We start from the raw sequence: 18780 nt of genomic DNA, 5'->3' as shown, positions 1-18780 counted from the left end.
TTCTTAGAAAGCAGTTTAATTAAACTAAAGAATTATGTTGCAAAGCTTCGATAAAACAAGAAGGGGGAAATAAAGGAGATTATCCTTGAGGCCAGCTGGTCCTCTCCTCGCCAATTGTGTTAGCTTATAAAGAGAGGTGATGAATCCTTGCAGATGGAAGGCAACAAATTTTGCCTGACCGTTGGCCTAGTCCACTGATTGCATCTCTATTTGATACATTTATTGCCTTGTTCACAAATTCACTCTAGATACAGTAAGAATACTTGGCGTAGCCACACAATACAGAGGCTAGTACAAGTGAGTGAAAGACATTGAGCGAGTACTCATTAGCCAAGGAGAGAGCTTGTCAGACCAGCTGCCCGCTTAATTAGATGAAAGAGGCGTTACGCTACGGTGAGAGGTGAAACTAACCATATCATAATAGCCATGGCGAGATTAAGGATCTTTTGCAAAGAAACAACTGGCTACCAGATAAACGCGCTGGATGGCTGAGAGAACGTCTTATTAAATCTTAATTCATTTTAGTAGAATTGATTATTGTTACTTGGCAGCAGCTGGCACTGAGCAGCGGATGCCAGCTTGGCTTTACGTTGCGCGTTCGGACTGCCTGCGGCCGCCTGCTCTCACATTTGACATTTTTGCAACTTCTTTTTAATATAGTTATCTTCTGTTTGATGTTTTCACCGGACTGTTCAACAGAATGTCTTGTGAGGTAAGACTCTCCCTAAAGCGTGTTAAAAATATCAATGCATCCTTTATCGAGTTTTTGATTACAATCTCTGCCAGTGCCTGAGGACGTATAAAAATATTTAGACAATGTACTTTGTTAGCCAGCCTTCTGTTCGAATTCATCTGATTCAATTCTTGTACTCAATGGAATCAGCAAAAACGACCAGCTATTTGGATTTGCTTCAGGGAATGTTTGCTCATTCATAAAAGCCTCTAAACGTACATGTAAATAATGTAAGCTAGCCGGTAATATTTGGCAACCGCTACACAAATTACATAACTAAAAACTCGTTGCTTCTATTCTGGTGTCTCACGGAGAAGAGAAGAAGGTGAGACACCAGATGCTTGTAATAAAAACGGTTAAATCACTTCTTACTAATAAGAAGTGATGCTTGTAATAAAAATCAAAAAACTTAGTTTGTATTTTGAATACTTATAACCATTGATGTTACACGGGTACATAATATTGTTGCCAGAAAAGATTTTTGTAATTAAAAATTTTAGTAAAATTGCACTTGGGGGCTCATCCTCACCTTTACTACTCTCAGCATCGACCAATCATATTAAAGATTTAAGGGCCAAAAGCTAGTGAAGGTTTCTGCTATGGATAAACATTTCCATTTAATAACTAATTCTGACATACTGACAGTTTTGAATAGACAATACTAATAAATGAGAAATGCTAGATAGCCCAAACATTAATTTCATTTTACCATTGGTCAGACGACGGAGACAACTCAGCAAACATTAATTTTTAGCAATCATTTACAAAAGTTTGCCAATGTTACTGTTTTTTTTATAAGATTTGTGTAGGAAGTGCATTCCTTGGTGTAAGTCCATCGCATATTTTAATTGACAGCCGACTACAAATTTTTGAACTTAAATATAAATTTAATCATATTTACAGTTGCTTTCGCTGTCAAGATGTCAGATGTTTAATTGATCATATAAATTCAACCATAATGATTTACTGACATCTTTGATAACCCGTTACTCCTGGTCTGTGTTGGGGGCTTTGAGTGGTGATATACACTGATATATTACCCAGCTGAGTTAGAGTGAGCTATAGTTAGTGCTGAAATATGATGCAGAAGTATTTGAAAGAGTCATAAACATGAATGAATATTGATCAGGGTGTTGATACTATCTTCCTATTACTAGTCCTCGGACTTTATAGACCGCCGGATTATATTCAGACTTGTCAATATTTATTTGGTTTAAACATAAATTATCAGATTGACTAAAGATTTTTGTATAATCTACCTATAAAACTAAATACAATAGTAGTAATGATGTGCTTTTAGAACCAATCTATACCCTGTACATACAAGAATTGTATTTTAATTATTCATAGCCTGCAGTTCTAGCCAAAACCTGTGTAACACTCAACATTTTTATGTTCTTCCAGATATCTGTTTTTGACAAACATATTATTAAAAATAATTTGTTTAATAACAAGTATAAAGAAGATTGCCTAATATATCATATAAATTACATTTGCAGTCATCTTAATACTTATAGTATTATATTTATTTATAAATATAATAATATATTAATAAATAATATATTATTAAATATATACAACGATAATACTATATATAATAATATACATGTAACAATATATATACATATATATGTGTATATATACATATATATGTATATATATATGTGTATATATACATATATATGTATATGAGTATATATACATATATAAATGTTCGTGTATATATATATACACATATATAGTCGTAAATTTGATTACTTCCAAAAGTACTTGATGTACAACAAATTAAAAATATTCTACAAGATGAGTAAACAAAATTAGCTTGACATTCTTGAATGCTGAAAAATTACAAAAGCAAACTGCTCAGATAAATAGGTAAGTTATGTGTTAAAAGAAAGAATTGAGAATCATTGGGCAGCATTATCATCGTTATCAAACTGTAATAAGAACAGCTGGTCTCCCTCTCATACGCACAACTTTAAACAAAACATGCTACTTAATTAATTGAGCCCTATGCGGACTCCTCGTACTTGAAGATTATGTCATGCATTGCATGACACTTGAGAAGCTAATCATAACTTGAGCGCTTTGTAGAGAACACAAGCTATTGTAAAAGAGAACACGAGTAATTGTGCCTAGCTGCCAATCCCTTGTCACACTCATTCTTCTCCTTAAATGAAACTCTTTCTATTAACTATGACACCTATTTTGCGTCACGCCAACAAGTTACGATAAATGCTGGGAATTCTGCGATCGTAATCTACTAGAATGTCTCAAAACCAACTATTTAAAGCAAAACTGAATCTGTTGGTAGTAGAAAGAACGTCCAATCTTTTCGTCAAATTATATTTTATAAGCAAACGTAATTCTATCAAGAACTCTATTTGTTTTAGTTGACAAATGACAGGGCAGTATTAGCAATACTGTGAAGACTTACACAAATTCTCAGAACTGATTGTGCTGATTTAACCTTGGCGGCACTTAGTAGCCCCGCTGTACTTTTACATCTGCCAACTTTATCTTGCATGTTATTGCGCTGCTGATTAGCTTAAGCTGGTTTACTATTGGCATAAATTTAATTAATCTGAATGGACGATTCGAAATTAGGCTGTAACTTCCTTAACATTACAGTTGTTGAGACAAACTCTACAGTCCGGCTGATGTGTTGACATTGCAGAAGCTTTAGTAAAGACTATGGGAGACTTGTTCTATTCCATATGGCGACTAAACCAAACAGCGCCCGAGTACAGCTATGACTCACAAACCAGCAACGACACTTTGTACAATAAGACAAACGGTGACGCTTTGGTGGGTGCTAATCATGCAGGACATATATTGGCGGGCATTGTCATGAGTATCATCATTCTAGCGACCATCCTTGGCAATCTCATCGTCATATCGGCGTTCATCAAGTTCAAGTCGCTAAAAACGATGAACAACTGTTTTATAGTCTCCTTGGCAGTAGCTGACCTTCTAGTGGGTAAGAAATGACACCTGTTGCATATTCATACTCATCTGTGTTTAGGGCTGCTTTCTTGGCTTGTGTTATAAATAATTCTTAGCTGTTCCATGAATGTTGTCATGCTGCCGCAGTGGTGGACATACTGCTTGTTCATTAGTTCATTGTTCATAGTGGCTCACCATTAACAACAGTAACCGATAAGACTGAACAATTCAATAGAGCACTGAGCAAACATGTAAATAGGCCCTTGTCCTTGTATCAGTACAATACATTGGCTTGTTTGTCTACTCCTTTAATAAACAGTTATAACTATAGCCGCTTCTCTCAACTGTTGCTGTTTGTTACTGCTGTATATGCAATTGCAGTATAACAAGTTGCTGTAAATATGTTTGGGAGATGACGACTGCTGAATTTTACAGAATTTTTTGTTTTTGTCATTAGTTTATATTCTAATTGCAATAGCTAGCATAAGGTTGTTCACCATAGAAGCGATATTTTAATTTCACAATACCTGCTGTGAACTATATGAATGCTATTTTTACTCTTTCATGACCTCCCAACCTCTTTAACTTACCTCTTTAACTTACCTTACAGCTGTTCGCTTCACCCTTTCTTAGCGAAGCCTCTAGTCTCTACTCACTATCACTACTCATCCAATATTTGAGATGACCTGGCAGCACTTAGGGAGGTGCAAGCCAATAAATATAGAAACCCCCTGTGGCTGTCAATTGAGCTGAGTGTTTGAACATATCATTGTAAGCAGCGAGTGAACTAACAGAAGCAGCGCTATACTATAATTGAGGCAGCGAAAAGTGGATAGTGTCAAACTAACAAAAGAGTAGGGTGAAATCTTAAATGTACTTGAGTTGTTGCATCTCAGGCTATTTTACATGTATCAACTCAGTATATAGATTAAGATGCTAAAAAAAGAACTAAATTACCAGTTAACTGATACAAAATAAAAGTTTAGACATCTTTATAGTGCTTCATGATACGGTGAGTTAATTGCTTGGTGCTGATTTTTAAAGAAGACAATTTGAAATTTGCCACCATTTAAAAACATATCGCCAATTGTATAAACGATATAATTGGGTCATGGTGATAATTTTCAGAGTCAGCGATACTGGAAATAAACACACAGGCTGTCTAGTCTTATCATACTTGCATTCTATGGTTGTCCACACATGGGCATTCATGATTCATGTTTCTAATTATCCCTAACACACAACAGGTTTTAAAAAAAAATTAAATGTATAAAAAATATTAAAATTTTTTTACAAAATTGTTAACATAATACAAACATCACGATATGTTGCAAATAGTCTTTTTTACTATATCAAATCATCGGATGACTTTAAAAAAATTGTTAGGCTCTTAATATTCTAGACTCTGATTGGGCCATCAAGTCAGCTTCCCAGAAGAGAACTTTAATAAAACATTTAATAGGAGGATACACGACAGGATTCATAGTTTTGCCTGATTTACCAACTACAATTAGCTGGGAGTTATAACTAGACTATTTTATACAGATAATACTCCTTCATCCATCATTCAACCATTGTTGATTGCCAAGTTGTCAGCAAATGCGCTGCTGCAGCGCAATATATTAGATGTATACGGGTCAAGTCATGGTGGCCAGGTGGTAGTAAATGCTTTGAAAAAGAATTATGTCTGAGACCAGGCGATATCCACTGACCGAGCATATGTAAAGACAGGAGACACGTGTGTCTAGTGGACAATGACCACTCACACGCTTGTAAGGCCTCTTTTGTTCACTGACAGTTTAGTTCGAGCAGTTTAATAGTTGAGGTGATTGCTCTTGGAGTAATGTCCTTCTACTTGAGAATTATGGCTTTCTACTGTAGTGTAGAGGTACAACTATAAGAATCTATTGACTCCAAGGGAATATGCAGTCATCAAGGTTTATGTAGATAAGAAAATATAATCAAACTTAGTTTGTCTGCTGCATAAAAAGGGATTCCCACTTATCCTAGTCTTATTGAATTTGCTTCCCTATGATGTGTTGGTAAAATCATAACAGCCTAATTTGGTGCTGGTTTGAAAAATCCATATTATGGAAATTCAGTGCCTTGCAAAAGCTCACAGTTAGTGCCTTGTAAAGGTGTACAGTCAATACCTTGAAACGCCTGCAATTAGTGCCACGCAAATGTTTACTGTCAGTGTCTTGTAAATGTTTACAGTTAGTACCTTGTAAATGTTTACGGCCAATACCTTATAACAGCTTACAGTCTGTGCCTTGTAAATGTTTACAGTCAATGCCTTATAAATGCCTACAGTTGGTGTCTTGTAAATGTTTACTGTCAATGCCTTTTAAATGCCTACAGTTAGTGTCCTGTAAATGTTTGCAGTCAATGCCTTTTAAATGCATACAGTCAGTGTCTTGTAAATGTTTACGGCTAGTACCTTATAAAAGCTTACAGTCAATGCCTTTTAAATGCCTACAGTTAGTGTCTTGTAAATCTTTGCAGTCAATGCCTTTTAAATGCCTACAGTTAGTGTCTTGTAAATGTTTACAGTCAATGCCTTTTAAATACCCACAATCAGTGTCTTGTAAATGTTTACAGTTATTGCCTTATTAACGCTTACTGCGAATTTTGCCGAATTTCATTAAGTAATGAATTAATTTTTTTAAGAGCATTTTAATTCAAATCTCCCCTTCAAAGCCTTTTAGGTTTTGTCTTGTTTTTGTTCCAGCTTTAGCAACTGTCTGACAGCTAAAAGAATAACACCATTATCTTCCATTATTATATTCATGGTTTGACATAAAACAAGTTATTCAAAGCAGGCAGTAATCTTTTGTCTTTGTGCGAACTATCAAAAGTTCCTTTGTGAAGATAAATCTTTTGAGCTTAGGCCTACTACATGTTTGAATTCCAAAGATTGTGGGGTTGAAAAGAATATAATAAATAAGCATATTAATGCTTGATTGCTAATAACAGATTGCGAGATAAAATGTACATTAGGGCAGAATGCAATGTCCTGGCCAATCTCATCAATCAATTTAGAAGCAATCAAAGAATTCTATACATGCACAGCAATCAATAACAGCCTGCGGCAGCAAGCAGTTAGAGAACCAAAAGTTCGCAAAAACCATTTTAAAATTTTACCTGAAATTACAACTGAGGAGTTATAGAAGTTAGCTGCTGCCTATGTGCTGAGTTACGAACTCAGCTGCAAGCAGCGCATTAAAAAATTATTTAAACCATTAATAGTAGTGTGCTTTACAGCTTTGAATCTTGTTGTGCTTGAAGAGTTGTGCTACCATAAATTTACCAACAAACTTACGATCAGATTTCAAGTATGGTGTTCCAACGAAAAAGTTTTCACATTTATGTAAAATGTTGGTTTCATTATTGGATCTTGCTGACTAAAACATTCAAAAATATCAAAACTTCATTTCTTTTTTGCTCAAATAGACTATCTGTGGCATGCCACCTGCTTTGTATAGCTGCAGATGGATAAAGAGGATATGCTAATAAGTTATCTCCACCTGCCCTTTTTAACAGTGTTAGTATAGTACTGAGTTATCTCCACCTGCCCTGTGTAACAGTGTTAGTATAGTACTGAGTTACCTACTCCTGCCCTGTCTAACAATCATGCATATTTCCTGTTTCTCTGAAAATTTCTTAATATAGTCACTCTTTTGTTTATAGCCAGAACATCCTTCTGTAACCAACACTCCCTGCTGTACTCCGAATTTGCTGTTGAACCTGTAAAACCTTTTTCCATTATTTGCTAACATCGCTGAACTTGTTTTGATCATGAAAAGAAAATAGATAATGTCAAAGACCAAAATGAATTAAAAAATTATAATCGATACTAAAATAAATATTTCAATACCAATAATACTTCATTGGTATAGCATCTAAACACAGATAAAGGGTAAATGGCAGACTTAAGAGTATCTGGTTGCAGAGTAATCTCTTGTGCATGACGTGGCTTGTTCAAATTAATGATGGTTTTGTGTCTTGTACACTGTCAAGGTTTTTCAATTGCGCATTGACCTGAATATGCTACGGTCACTGCTCTATGTGATTTACTTATAGCATGTTTAGAGCTCACTTACAAATGGGAGTTCAGCCCATCGTCTCAATTCCTGCCATGAGATTCTGTTATTTCAAAATTTTGTGTATGTTGCTTGAACTGATTGATTTAGAGGCTGGTTCGACAGAGTTTCTACTGATGTTTTGTTCATTTGAGGTCAAGAGCACATATGTGTAATTCCATACACTGTTTTGTTTACTCTTCATATGTTTTTGAATTTTTTACACATATCCACATATTATCTACATCGCATTTATTGAGAGGTACACCTAACAAGATATCGACAAACTATTTAGTCGAATTTGATGTTAAGTTCCACGCGTAACAATAAACATGGGAGCTGTTCTCTCTTTGCTGGTTTTGGTGACATGTGATCAACATGATAATTACTCTGTCAATGATCTACAAACAAACCAAAGACACATCATTAGTAGACACTGAGAGTGTTTATCATCTTGCAAGCATTCAGGCATTCTAATCGAACAATATTAAAATATTTATATAGATCTCAGGCCATGTACTTTAATTGCGCAGTGTCACACATGCCCTTATCCCCTGTCACAATAATCATGCACTCAGATAAAAGCCAAAACTACCGTAGTCTTCTTTAAAAGGTAGTTACTTGAGTGCGCCCTAAACGCTTTTTGTGTACCCCGATCTAGTACACTGTAAGTGTAAGAACTCCCAAAAGACCCTTTTTATCCTTTGTTGGCAAATTCATGCCATTTCTATCTGAAATTTTTTAAAGATTTTTATTTTGTTTTGCATAATCAGTAGGTTTGTTTTGTTGAGCACCGGTAATAATGACTCGCTCATAGGCTGTGGTTGTGTCTCGCTTAGTGCCTTTAACCAGCCAATCAAATGAGAGTTCTATATCTACACTGGTCTCAGCTGTTATTCAGGTTGTCCACACTTTGGCCTGTCTTTTTATTCCTCTACCTAGATCATCCTCTAGTTATTATTTATATTTGTATGGTCTATTAGAAGGCAACATGTTTCATGCTATGCCACCAAAGTGGCTACTGCTACTCTTAGTCAGCTGTAATGATGTTTGGCAGTACATTCCTGATCACTCCTTCACTCTCTGTTAGTACAGTTTTTGGCATCTCTCTCTCCCTCCGTGGCACATGTCCATGGTTGTCTGTTACTTTAGACTTGCTGCCCTTCTTCCCATACATCTTATCATCTCAAGGAGAATCACTATATAACAAATATTATTGCTGAAGTTCCTCAGTTCTCGCTGGTATTGTGTGCCGGGTGCGGGATTAGGGCCTCAGCGTAAGATTCCCAATAACTTTCTCAATTTTTTAGTCGATCTAAGCTAGACAGAAAAGAGCAAACTGTCTTCATTTCTTTTCTTTATATCGATGTTTAGGTAGGTGTACAGCAAGCTAGTTAAATACGCATATAGCTAGCTACACTGTAAACATATGAATATTCCTAATACTGCATGTAGCAAGGTGAATAAGTAGGTAGATATGTTGAGATGTATGAGAGTAGAGTGTTGGTAGATACTTTGGCAGAAATAGAAGTTAAGTAAATAGAGACAGATACACTGTATATACTCATAGAGGGTGAATGAGTCCCTCTAATGAGTTTCTCTGTTCTGCTTTTGACAGGAGTTCTGGTGCAGCCCTTCAACATGTACAATCAGATGGTACAAGGAGAGTGGCTTTTTGGGCACATAGTATGCAACATTTATAATTCCAATGATGTCTTCTTCTCAACAGCATCTCTTCTACACCTCTGCTGTATTAGTTGCGACAGGTGAGAGCCCAGAGCAAATGCATAAAGCCTGGTTCCCATTTCGATTGCGAGACTCCGGCGGTAACTTGTGCAGAAAACGCTTGCGACGCTAGTCTCGGCGGCATCTGTTCACAGATAAGCTGCATCGCTAAACATAATCTCGTAATCAAATAAAATGTTTTCTCGCCATGCCGTTTCTATAATGATGACCTTCACCTGTACAGTGCATTTTGGGAAGGTTTTTCTGCGGCCTTCCACGAAATTTGAACGGCGTTAAACTATTGCGTTGATGCCAGCAACTATCAGCGGTCCTCAGCGGTAATCGGAGTGTAGGTTCCCATTTCACTGCTAATAATCTGCGGTGCTGTCGCCGGTGCTTTGCGACGTATATGAGAGCAAGGCTTTACAGATTAATGCGCTTTAAAACCGGGCGGTGTCAGCTGTCAAATGTGGCAGCTTTTAACAAGTTGAGCTGAAGTTTTTCAATGTGAATTGCGAGTTTGAGCTGAGTTAAAAGTGAAGCCATGAAAGACAGGAGCTAATGAGGCGAGCCAAGCCATGGTCGCATGATGTGATGAAGTTTAACTTCGCGCCAGGAAAGTATTTATGGGACAATTTTAGCGATTTTCATTGATTTGGTAGTTAAGCGCATGCCATAATTTACTGCTTGAGTCATGAAAGACATTCATAAAAAATATTCTATTGAAAATTTTATTAAATAGATGATCTGCAAAATGTCTAAGTTATAAGTTAAAAGAAGGCATATGTAAAGACATATGATGATTTTAGAATCAATTTCACAAGGTTAGCTCAAAACTTTATCAAAGCAGCCCCAATAACTTGTTGGACTGAAAATGTACCTAAAATCAAACCAATAAAATAATTTCATAAAAATTATTATGTGAGTTTCGCGAATAGCAACTTTTTGTGAATCCCACATCAACCACACAAACTACAAAAATATAAAAAACATCATCTTTAAAATATAAAGCTTACAGGTGGAGAGTATAAGGCTTACTAAGATATCTAACTTCTCTCTGATGAGATGCTGAAAAGGATATACATGCCAAGATAGGATCTCCTTGCATAGTATAATAACACTTAGCTATATTTGAATGCAGCAGGTAGTTCTTTTAGAAGTGACTGCAAGGCAAAACTGTGTTTGCCTGTTGCAGATATGATTTCAGTGCAGTAAGTCTTACACATTACAGCAACTAGAAAGTCTAATATTGTATTAGGCAGTTTAATTAGGAACTGAACCACCAACTATAACATACAATTCAACAATAACCATGGTCAACTAGCCAGTTAGTAGAAAAACAAATGACAAGGAAATGTCATCCAATGCCTCTTGTAATATAGAGATACTGTGGATATGTGAGTAAGTTTAAAGCCTGGTTCCCATATATGCCACAAGCACCAGTGACAGCACCGCAGGGCTATCAGCGGTGAAATGTGAGCCTACATGCCGAGTACCGCTGAGTATCGACGGTGGTAGCTGGCGGTCAACGCAAGAGTTCAGCGCTGTTCAACTTTCGCGAACAGTCGCAAACAAAATCTTCCTAAAATTCACTATACAGGTTAAGGTCAGCATTTTCAAAACGACATGGCGAGCGAACATTTTTTATGTGATTATTAGTGATGCAGCTTTATGTGAACAGAATCTACCGGGCTTAGCGGCGCAAGTGTTTTCCTGCGCAAGATTACCGCCGGGGTCTCGCAAAAAATATGGGAACCAGGCTTTACTCACATATCAGCAAAAATGAGAGAAATCTTAACTCGCAGTTTCAGATACAACATTGACAGTTCATAAGCTTGTGAGCCTGAGTAACTAATTATAACTTTATTTATATTATATTTGGATGACATTATCTTATTGGCTGTGTCTCCCTGTGCAAACTTTAAATGTTTAAACTTTGAACTTTAATATCTCAACCTGTTTTTTTTTCTTAAAAAGTCCTACATTGATACTCATTATTCTTTAGCAGTAAAACACCTTAGACTGTAAACCAATAATTTACAAGTATGAAATCCGAACTGAGCCTTTTAAACTTCATGATACAAAGTATTTCTCTATACAAATGCCCAGAATGTAATAACCACAAATTAGAATGAAGTTAATATGCATGTCAGTTCAATAAGAGTGTTAAAAACGAAAACACTTGAAATACAAAGAGACAATTGAGTTTTATAGCTGCACACCACTTGACTCACCGCTACCTGAGACTTTCAGATCATCATTACCAATAGCGTTCTCTTGGTGTCCCTCATTGCTATCCCAAATTTTATCCTCACCATAAGTGACATCCTTCAATTAATTCTATCTACAATAGAGTTATCAATGCAAGTATCCTTCGTTTTTTGTGACGTCATTTTGTTGTTGTCGGCCATCTTTAGAGACAATTTTATCGTTAAAAACACGAAGCTTTTGCAATAAATTTTTGAAAACAATGCTTTTGTTTGCAATTTTTTTATGATAGTATCAAAAAACCACCAAAAAGTACTATTAAATAAAAGAAAAACGATCGTATCCTACAAATATGATGGCTTTTTCGTAAACGATCGCATGTGCAAATGACTTGATGACGTAAAAAAAAATGGATTCTGTTCTGAGGCCTAGTCAGTTTACACCAATTAGTCACCATTTTAAAGCTCATGATTCCAGCTTGCCAATAAAGCAGAATTCATAAATCACTGCAGCTATTGCAAACATTATCAAATAGAGGCCACTTTATGTTTCTTTGAAAAATAGTTGTCTACTTCGTAAACGTAAAAACAATGGCAAAGTTCCCAAACAGCGGTAGTGTAGAGTCTGTATATGAAGTTTGTATATGCGTCTGTATACGACTGCATATGAAGCATTAAAAAAACAAGACCTCTCCGTACGCACGAGTGCTAAGCCGTTGGTCGCTAAGGCTGTTTCCACGGTATAAAGATGGCGCATCACTTGGTTGTTTAGTTTCCAACCAGCGACACTGACTCATGACAAAATGAAAGCGACACGGCTGTGTCTATGGTGACATTACATCGCCATAATGGGAACGTGACGCTACGCTATCGCTGTCTGGATACTTAGTTGATGACAATGTCATGATTTTTCTGTATATAAAGCTCATGTGATGAATCACACAACGGGCACTCTGATAAAAAGCTATGAGTGCAGTATGTCTGTTGGCCACAATATCTTCTGAAATTTTAATAAGTTTTTCAGCAAGTATTAAAATATAAAAAAGATAGCTGCAGATGAACACTTTCCTCTTGTAACTAAAAAACAGTTAAGCAAGAATTAGCATTGACCGAATATAGCATTACTCTTGTGGTGCCCTCATTGACTTTAACAAATTGCGATTACTGGGTGCACATTAGCCTACTTGCCTTCCCATGAAGCGCTGTAGTAGTTGTGTTTAAGGCATTTGGGAATACTGGCCAGGTTTGCAAAATGCTGACTCATTCAAGGCAGCGAGAACAAAACCTTACGATTCAGCCATGATGGCCATCTAGAATCCAGTCAATTAAGATAAAAAGAACTGAAGAGATGCTAGTGGTAATATGATTACGCCAGACATTTGTGATCTAATAAATATATCAAATAGCGACAAGAGGCGTCTTCGCTTTCTTCCATCTTTGTGAAACATATTTAGAGAATGGACAATCAGTTTAGTTATGGTTATATGAGCAGACACCGTAATTGCGGCTAACGATGTGTCGTCACGGAAACACAGCGGCTGGTATAGTAATGAAGGACACTCCTGCTCAAGTTGAAAGCTTTTTTGCCGACTGATAAAACGCTCTGATTAGGAAGTTATGACACTGTTTAGAATTTACTAGCCTTTTTGAGGAACTTATATGGTCGCTTGTCAACTTCAATTAATGTGTTGCAACAGCCGGCACGATTTGAAGTATTCGAAAATAATTGATGTCTACTTTATAGATGTATAGAACTGATCCATGCTAGTTTGACTAGCTACAGCTATCCGCCTAATAAGGGCAGTGACTGGTAGTCAGTGGTGTATAGCTAAATAATTTCATCTCTCAACTGCTGGTGTTGTTACATAACTGCCTTGTAGTTACCTACTCTAGTCATCTATTTGACAGTTGTATTTAATTCGCTGTATAATTTGGTAGCTGAAAACGGAATGTTTGGGCTGAGGTTTTAGTAACAAGGTTTAATTGGAGACTAAATCCATGATGTTATACTGCTCACGCAAGTAGATGGAGATATTGAGCTACTAATTATAAGCTATGTATCTATATTATTATTTATATAATTGTTTACGTAACTAGTACACTTGAAACAGCTTTATTTTCTGTAAGTTTTTCTCAGCATTTCAAGATGAGACTCTCCCAGCTGCTTTAAGAATGCTACTCAACAAACAATACTAATAGATTCACGTAAGCAGATTGCTGATGAGTCATAACCAAAGTATGAAAATAGTGTGCATGCAGCCTTAGTGATTCAGATAGGTCAGCAGACTACTTTAAAATTGACTTATTGGGATGAGCGAGAGGCATAGTTTATTCATCCAACTAGGTTTACTAAATTAGCCAGCCGCGGCAGACGATTGGTTCACTAACAAAGATATGGCAGCAAACAAGCGTATATATATTTGCAAAAAACCAATAACTGGCCAATGGACTTTGTTTTAGTTTAAAAGAATGACTTATAGAACAAGATTTCAGTAACTTTGTGCATGTGGCTAATAAAAGTTGCACTGCGCCATTTATTCTGATGATTCTATAGAATTTAGCCTAAGAGTAAAAAACTGGTCATACAGATGAAAATGTAGGGGAGGAGGTGTGGACTTTTGTAAATACCTTAATTTCTTTAGCTACCCACAGCTACAAAATTTAGATCTATTCTAACTGTTGCTATGGCGACTCTCGCAACATTTCAGACATTTTTAAAAGTCATTACAACCTATAACTTATGAGAAGTTATTTTTACTTCAAAAACAAAAACGCTACAATTTTCAATATTTCATAAAAGTTCTATACATATATATGTATGCGAGAGCAGCATTAAGTTTTAATATATGCAGTCACAAATTCTGGGTTTAGCTGTACATGTTTGGTACATATAGATATGGCTGTGGTGTTAGTATTAGTCAACCTGGCTTTTGTTTCTGATAATTTTACTTGCGTGGCTATCACTTTGTGTTGTTTGTGGACATATAGTATGGTTACTGTAACTACTGTTTAGTTTATATGAATATAATCTGCATGCCCACTGCATGACTCATCACACACTTCCCATGATTGCGCAATTGATGTGAAATGTGTATGTCCATTCAGAAATTTTCTTTAAGGTTTTCTTTTGTCTAAAAGCAGGCAGTGCTCTGCAGTAACATTTAATCCTATTTCAGAGGTTATTCACTCAGGTTTCTCAATATCTTGCTAAAGCACTGTACATAAATAAATTTAGGTCCATTTCAACAACAGATCGACGCTGTTCATCTGGTTGACCTAGTGCCATATACGCTCATGCAAACCTGTATAAGGAAGTGGAAACCCAATCCTAAATTCAGTAATGTCTTACTTGGTCACCAAAACAGCTGCTGCTTTTTAAAATAGTGAAAATCCGGTATCTAATCTTTGTTACAGTTATTACATAATCTATAGTCTTTGATATAATGGTTATTTCAAATATTGCATAATATATACATACATACATAGAAAATTAGATGAATAGTTGTAGCAAAAATAGACTAATGCTATCAGTAATCAATATATTACCTTACATATGTAATTTTAAATTATTATTGTATTCCGCTCAAGTGAGGATCCTAGCTTCAATATCACACTAAAATAACATTGAATTTGTCCATCTCTTCATATCCTTCCAAGTGCGGACAAATCTCCTTGTCTCTTTGTTGCAAAGCATGAAATTTTCTCTTTCATTTGACAATTATGACAATCTTTTGTAGCACCTTATACAATCACTTACATGTTCACTTTTATCATTGGCATAGCAAGTGACTTTTATTATTTAAGTGAAGGTCAAAACTTTATTACTTTCTAGCTGAATACACGCTCTATGCATCACAAAAAGCCTGTATCTTTGAAAATAGTTTAGAAGAATATTAATTTACGCTTCCCGCTTTTTTCTGAGCTAATTGAACATGAAATGAAACAGCCAATCTCATGAATGCAAATTTTGACTGCTTACCAACTTTTTGCCGATTAAGAAGACAACTCACAACCAATCTTTACAACATTGTTAGAGATAGTTGTTGCACGTGGTTTAATGTAGCATGTCCTGACAAAATGTTGTTTTTGGCGGAGTTGTCCCCCGTCGAGCGGGGCGAGCAAAACAACAGCTTGTTACAGTACAGACTGCACCTGGTGCATCAACTGCACTGAAAAGGAGTTGTTTTTTTCTGTACATGCGACTTGGCTGCAATGTTATTTCTTTTGCTCCATTGGTAATCATAACGGATTTAGCGCAAAAATCTATGTAGAAAAAAATAAGATAAAACCTTTTAACCAGAGACCAGTCTCTACGGTAAACTTTAGTAGAACTTAAGAACTTAGGCAACAACAGCAACTAAACATGTGGTTATTTGTGCGCTCAGTCAGTTTTATTTCTATTGTTGTATCAGTCAGTTTTATTTGTTCTTTTTGATTTTATTTTTAATTTATTTTGTTCTTAAGTTCTACTAAAGTTTACCACAGAGACTGGTCTTTGGTTGAACGTTTGTGTCTTCTTTTTTTCTACATAAATCTGGGGTAAATCTGTTATGATTATTAATGAAGTGACCAACATAACATCACAGCCAAGCCGCATGGACGGAAGAGAACAACTCCTTTTCAGTTCAGCTGATGCATCAAGTGCAGTGCGTATTATGAAAAGCTGTGGTTTTGTTCGCTCCGCTTGATGGTGGACAACTCCGCAAAAACAAGTTTGTCAAGACAGGCTAGGTTTAATGCTATATGAAGTGTTTAATTTACCTCTATGATATTGATTTACCAAATAAGCAATGATGGTACCTGCCTAAACCATAAAAACAGAAATAAACAGAGTAATATGCATAGTATTCTCTCTTCATTAGGTTTAAAAAGAGAGCTCTACCAAACCTAATGATTGGGTTGATAGTGTAAAACATTTGTCTACTAAACTAATTTTAGACGAAAAGTTGTGGTGAAACTAGTATTTCAAAATGAAAATAGGTAGCCTAAAATGCTTCATGTTTAGTTGTTTAGGTTACTAAACCTAGACAACTCCCAATCAGATTATCAATTAGACAGATTACCAATTAGAAAGCTGCTATGCTACTAGGTAAACAATTTCAGTGCCTGGACAGTGCAGCAACAATCCATAAAAAGAGAGTGAGGAGGTGTGAGAAGCATGACATGGTTTGTTAGATAATATATGACTCGTCTTGATGGCTACTTTAACTTCCGACTCTAATAACATTATTCTAGTTAGCAGCCAAAGCTATGTTGCCGTAGATGCTGCTGTAAGCTTTGAACTTTCAAACAATAGATGTATAATAGTGTTCTTATTTGTCTAGTTTATGTTTTTGTAGGTACATCGCTATCCTGCACCCATTCGTCTATGAAAGAACAATCACAAAGTTTAGAGTGCTACTAATGATAGCCGGCAGCTGGATTCTGTCAGGGTTGCTCTCTTTTGCACCAATATTTGCTGACTGGTACGCCACGAGTGATCAGATAGCAAAATTGAAAACTAACGACAAATGTACTTTTGAGGTTTCACAAACCTATGCCTTTATCTCTTCAAGCATTTCTTTTTGGATACCGTGTACAGTCATGGTTGTACTCTATCAGAGAATTCTAAGTACGGCATTGCGTCAGGAAAGACAGATTCGTGCTTTGAGAAAGCCTCCCCTTCCAGGACCATCGAGCGAAGATGATTCTGAACTTCCGATGCTGAATGGTTTAAAAGAGAACGCAGGAGAAGTCCTTGTCACACCAGGCTGGTCGGAAGATGGTCAGACCAGCTCTGAGGAGGCTGATTACAATGATAACTTAAATAGTCAGCTTCCAAATGAAGATGCAGGAAACAAAAATGACAGATCTCCTTATATTATCAAAAAGGATGTGAAACAGATGAGAAAACTGAGGAAAGAGCATCGCGCTGCCAAAACTCTTGGAATAATAATGGGCTGCTTCATAGCGTGTATGGGTCCGCTCTTTCTCTGGTACACGATTACGTTCGGCTTTTGCAATGGAACCTGTTCAATAGAAGCAGGAGATAAGTCTGAGTGGGTGATAACGGTCGTATTTTGGACAGGCTATTTCAATAGCTGTATGAATCCGATTATTTATGCCTTTTTTAACAGAGAGTTTCAAGTAGCGTACAAGAGGCTTTTTCGTGTCTGCTTAAAAAAGACCAATCAACAGTCGTGGAGGAAAACGTCCATGTCTTCGGAGATGGGTGCTTCACCCCCAACTTCCCGCAAAAAAGCAATACCTATGAAGACTTTTTCTCAACCAGCACAAACTAATTCAAATGCTTTGATTAAATGATGTATATTTTTCAGACGAATTATGTTTTATTCTAAAAATGCAGCATAGTCTTTCAATAGTAATATTTTATTCATTTTGATGACTTGAAGAGCATCGTATTTTCTCCAGCTTCCATTAGATGTAAACAGAAGAGTGATAGTAGCAGTAGTAAACCTTGTAAGTAATAATATGAATAAATTAACATATTTTAGAGACAGTTTAACAAGGCAACTTGTGGTCAACCAAATAAATTTGACTACACTTTCTAAACTCTTTTTATTCAGAAGGGATCTTACAGTTAAATCTTAAATTGTCAAAAACTTTTGACAATGTTTACCACTAGTATATCTTGTGTTCAGATAATTTAGTTGTCATGCAATGCTATGTCTTTTTGCATATATACAAAACAAGATATATGACTATTAGATGTAAAAACTACTTGTGATCAAACATCGTCAATAAATTCCTCTATGTGATTCTCTACTACTTATAATCAAGAATCTTATTACTGTTCTGAGACATAGTACAAAGTACTTCTCTGGCGGCACAGATTCTTCCAGTAAAGAAATAAATTTATGTAAACAATGAGAAGATTTTCTCATTAGCAGGTTTGTGTCTAAAACTTGTAAAAGAAAAAATTTGCCAAACCTCCATTGTGAAATTTAGAGTTAGCCATTAACTTGGCGGGTCAATTTTAAACAAAACTAAGCTGTGGGTAGCTTGAGTAAACTGGAAAATTTTTTGAAGAAAGCTGATCATTATAATATGTGAGCTGTAAAGAGCCATTCGTGATAAGTTGTCTAAT

At 36.0% G+C, this 18780-nt stretch overlaps 1 protein-coding gene across 1 annotated transcript; it reads left to right on the top strand.

The window, feature by feature from the left end:
- The first annotated feature begins 633 nt into the window (after positions 1 to 633).
- On the top strand, positions 634 to 18228 carry LOC137387897 (octopamine receptor beta-2R-like). Its single transcript, XM_068074410.1, has 4 exons — positions 634 to 712; positions 3411 to 3713; positions 9380 to 9527; positions 17033 to 18228. The coding sequence occupies exons 2-4, from the start codon at positions 3428 to 3430 to the stop codon at positions 17994 to 17996; spliced, it is 1398 nt and encodes a 465-aa protein (XP_067930511.1). The 5' UTR covers positions 634 to 712; positions 3411 to 3427; the 3' UTR covers positions 17997 to 18228.
- The last annotated feature ends 552 nt before the right edge of the window (positions 18229 to 18780 follow it).

The sequence above is a fragment of the Watersipora subatra genome, chromosome 2 (assembly GCF_963576615.1).
Source record: "Watersipora subatra chromosome 2, tzWatSuba1.1, whole genome shotgun sequence".
Classification (NCBI taxonomy): Eukaryota; Metazoa; Bryozoa; class Gymnolaemata; order Cheilostomatida; family Watersiporidae; genus Watersipora; species Watersipora subatra.
The sequence above is the reverse complement of the archived record's forward strand: the minus strand, read 5'-3'. Positions and strand labels throughout refer to the sequence as shown.

What these genes read in the sequence shown, in the direction of transcription:
- LOC137387897 (XM_068074410.1), top strand. Translation starts at nt 3,428, where the DNA reads ATGGGAGACTTGTTCTATTCCATATGGCGACTAAACCAAACAGCGCCC. An exon ending in AGTAGCTGACCTTCTAGTGG is followed by an intron (nt 3,714 to 9,379) that starts GTAAGAAATGAC and finishes TGCTTTTGACAG; the next exon opens with GAGTTCTGGTGCAGCCCTTC. An exon ending in TGCTGTATTAGTTGCGACAG is followed by an intron (nt 9,528 to 17,032) that starts GTGAGAGCCCAG and finishes ATGTTTTTGTAG; the next exon opens with GTACATCGCTATCCTGCACC.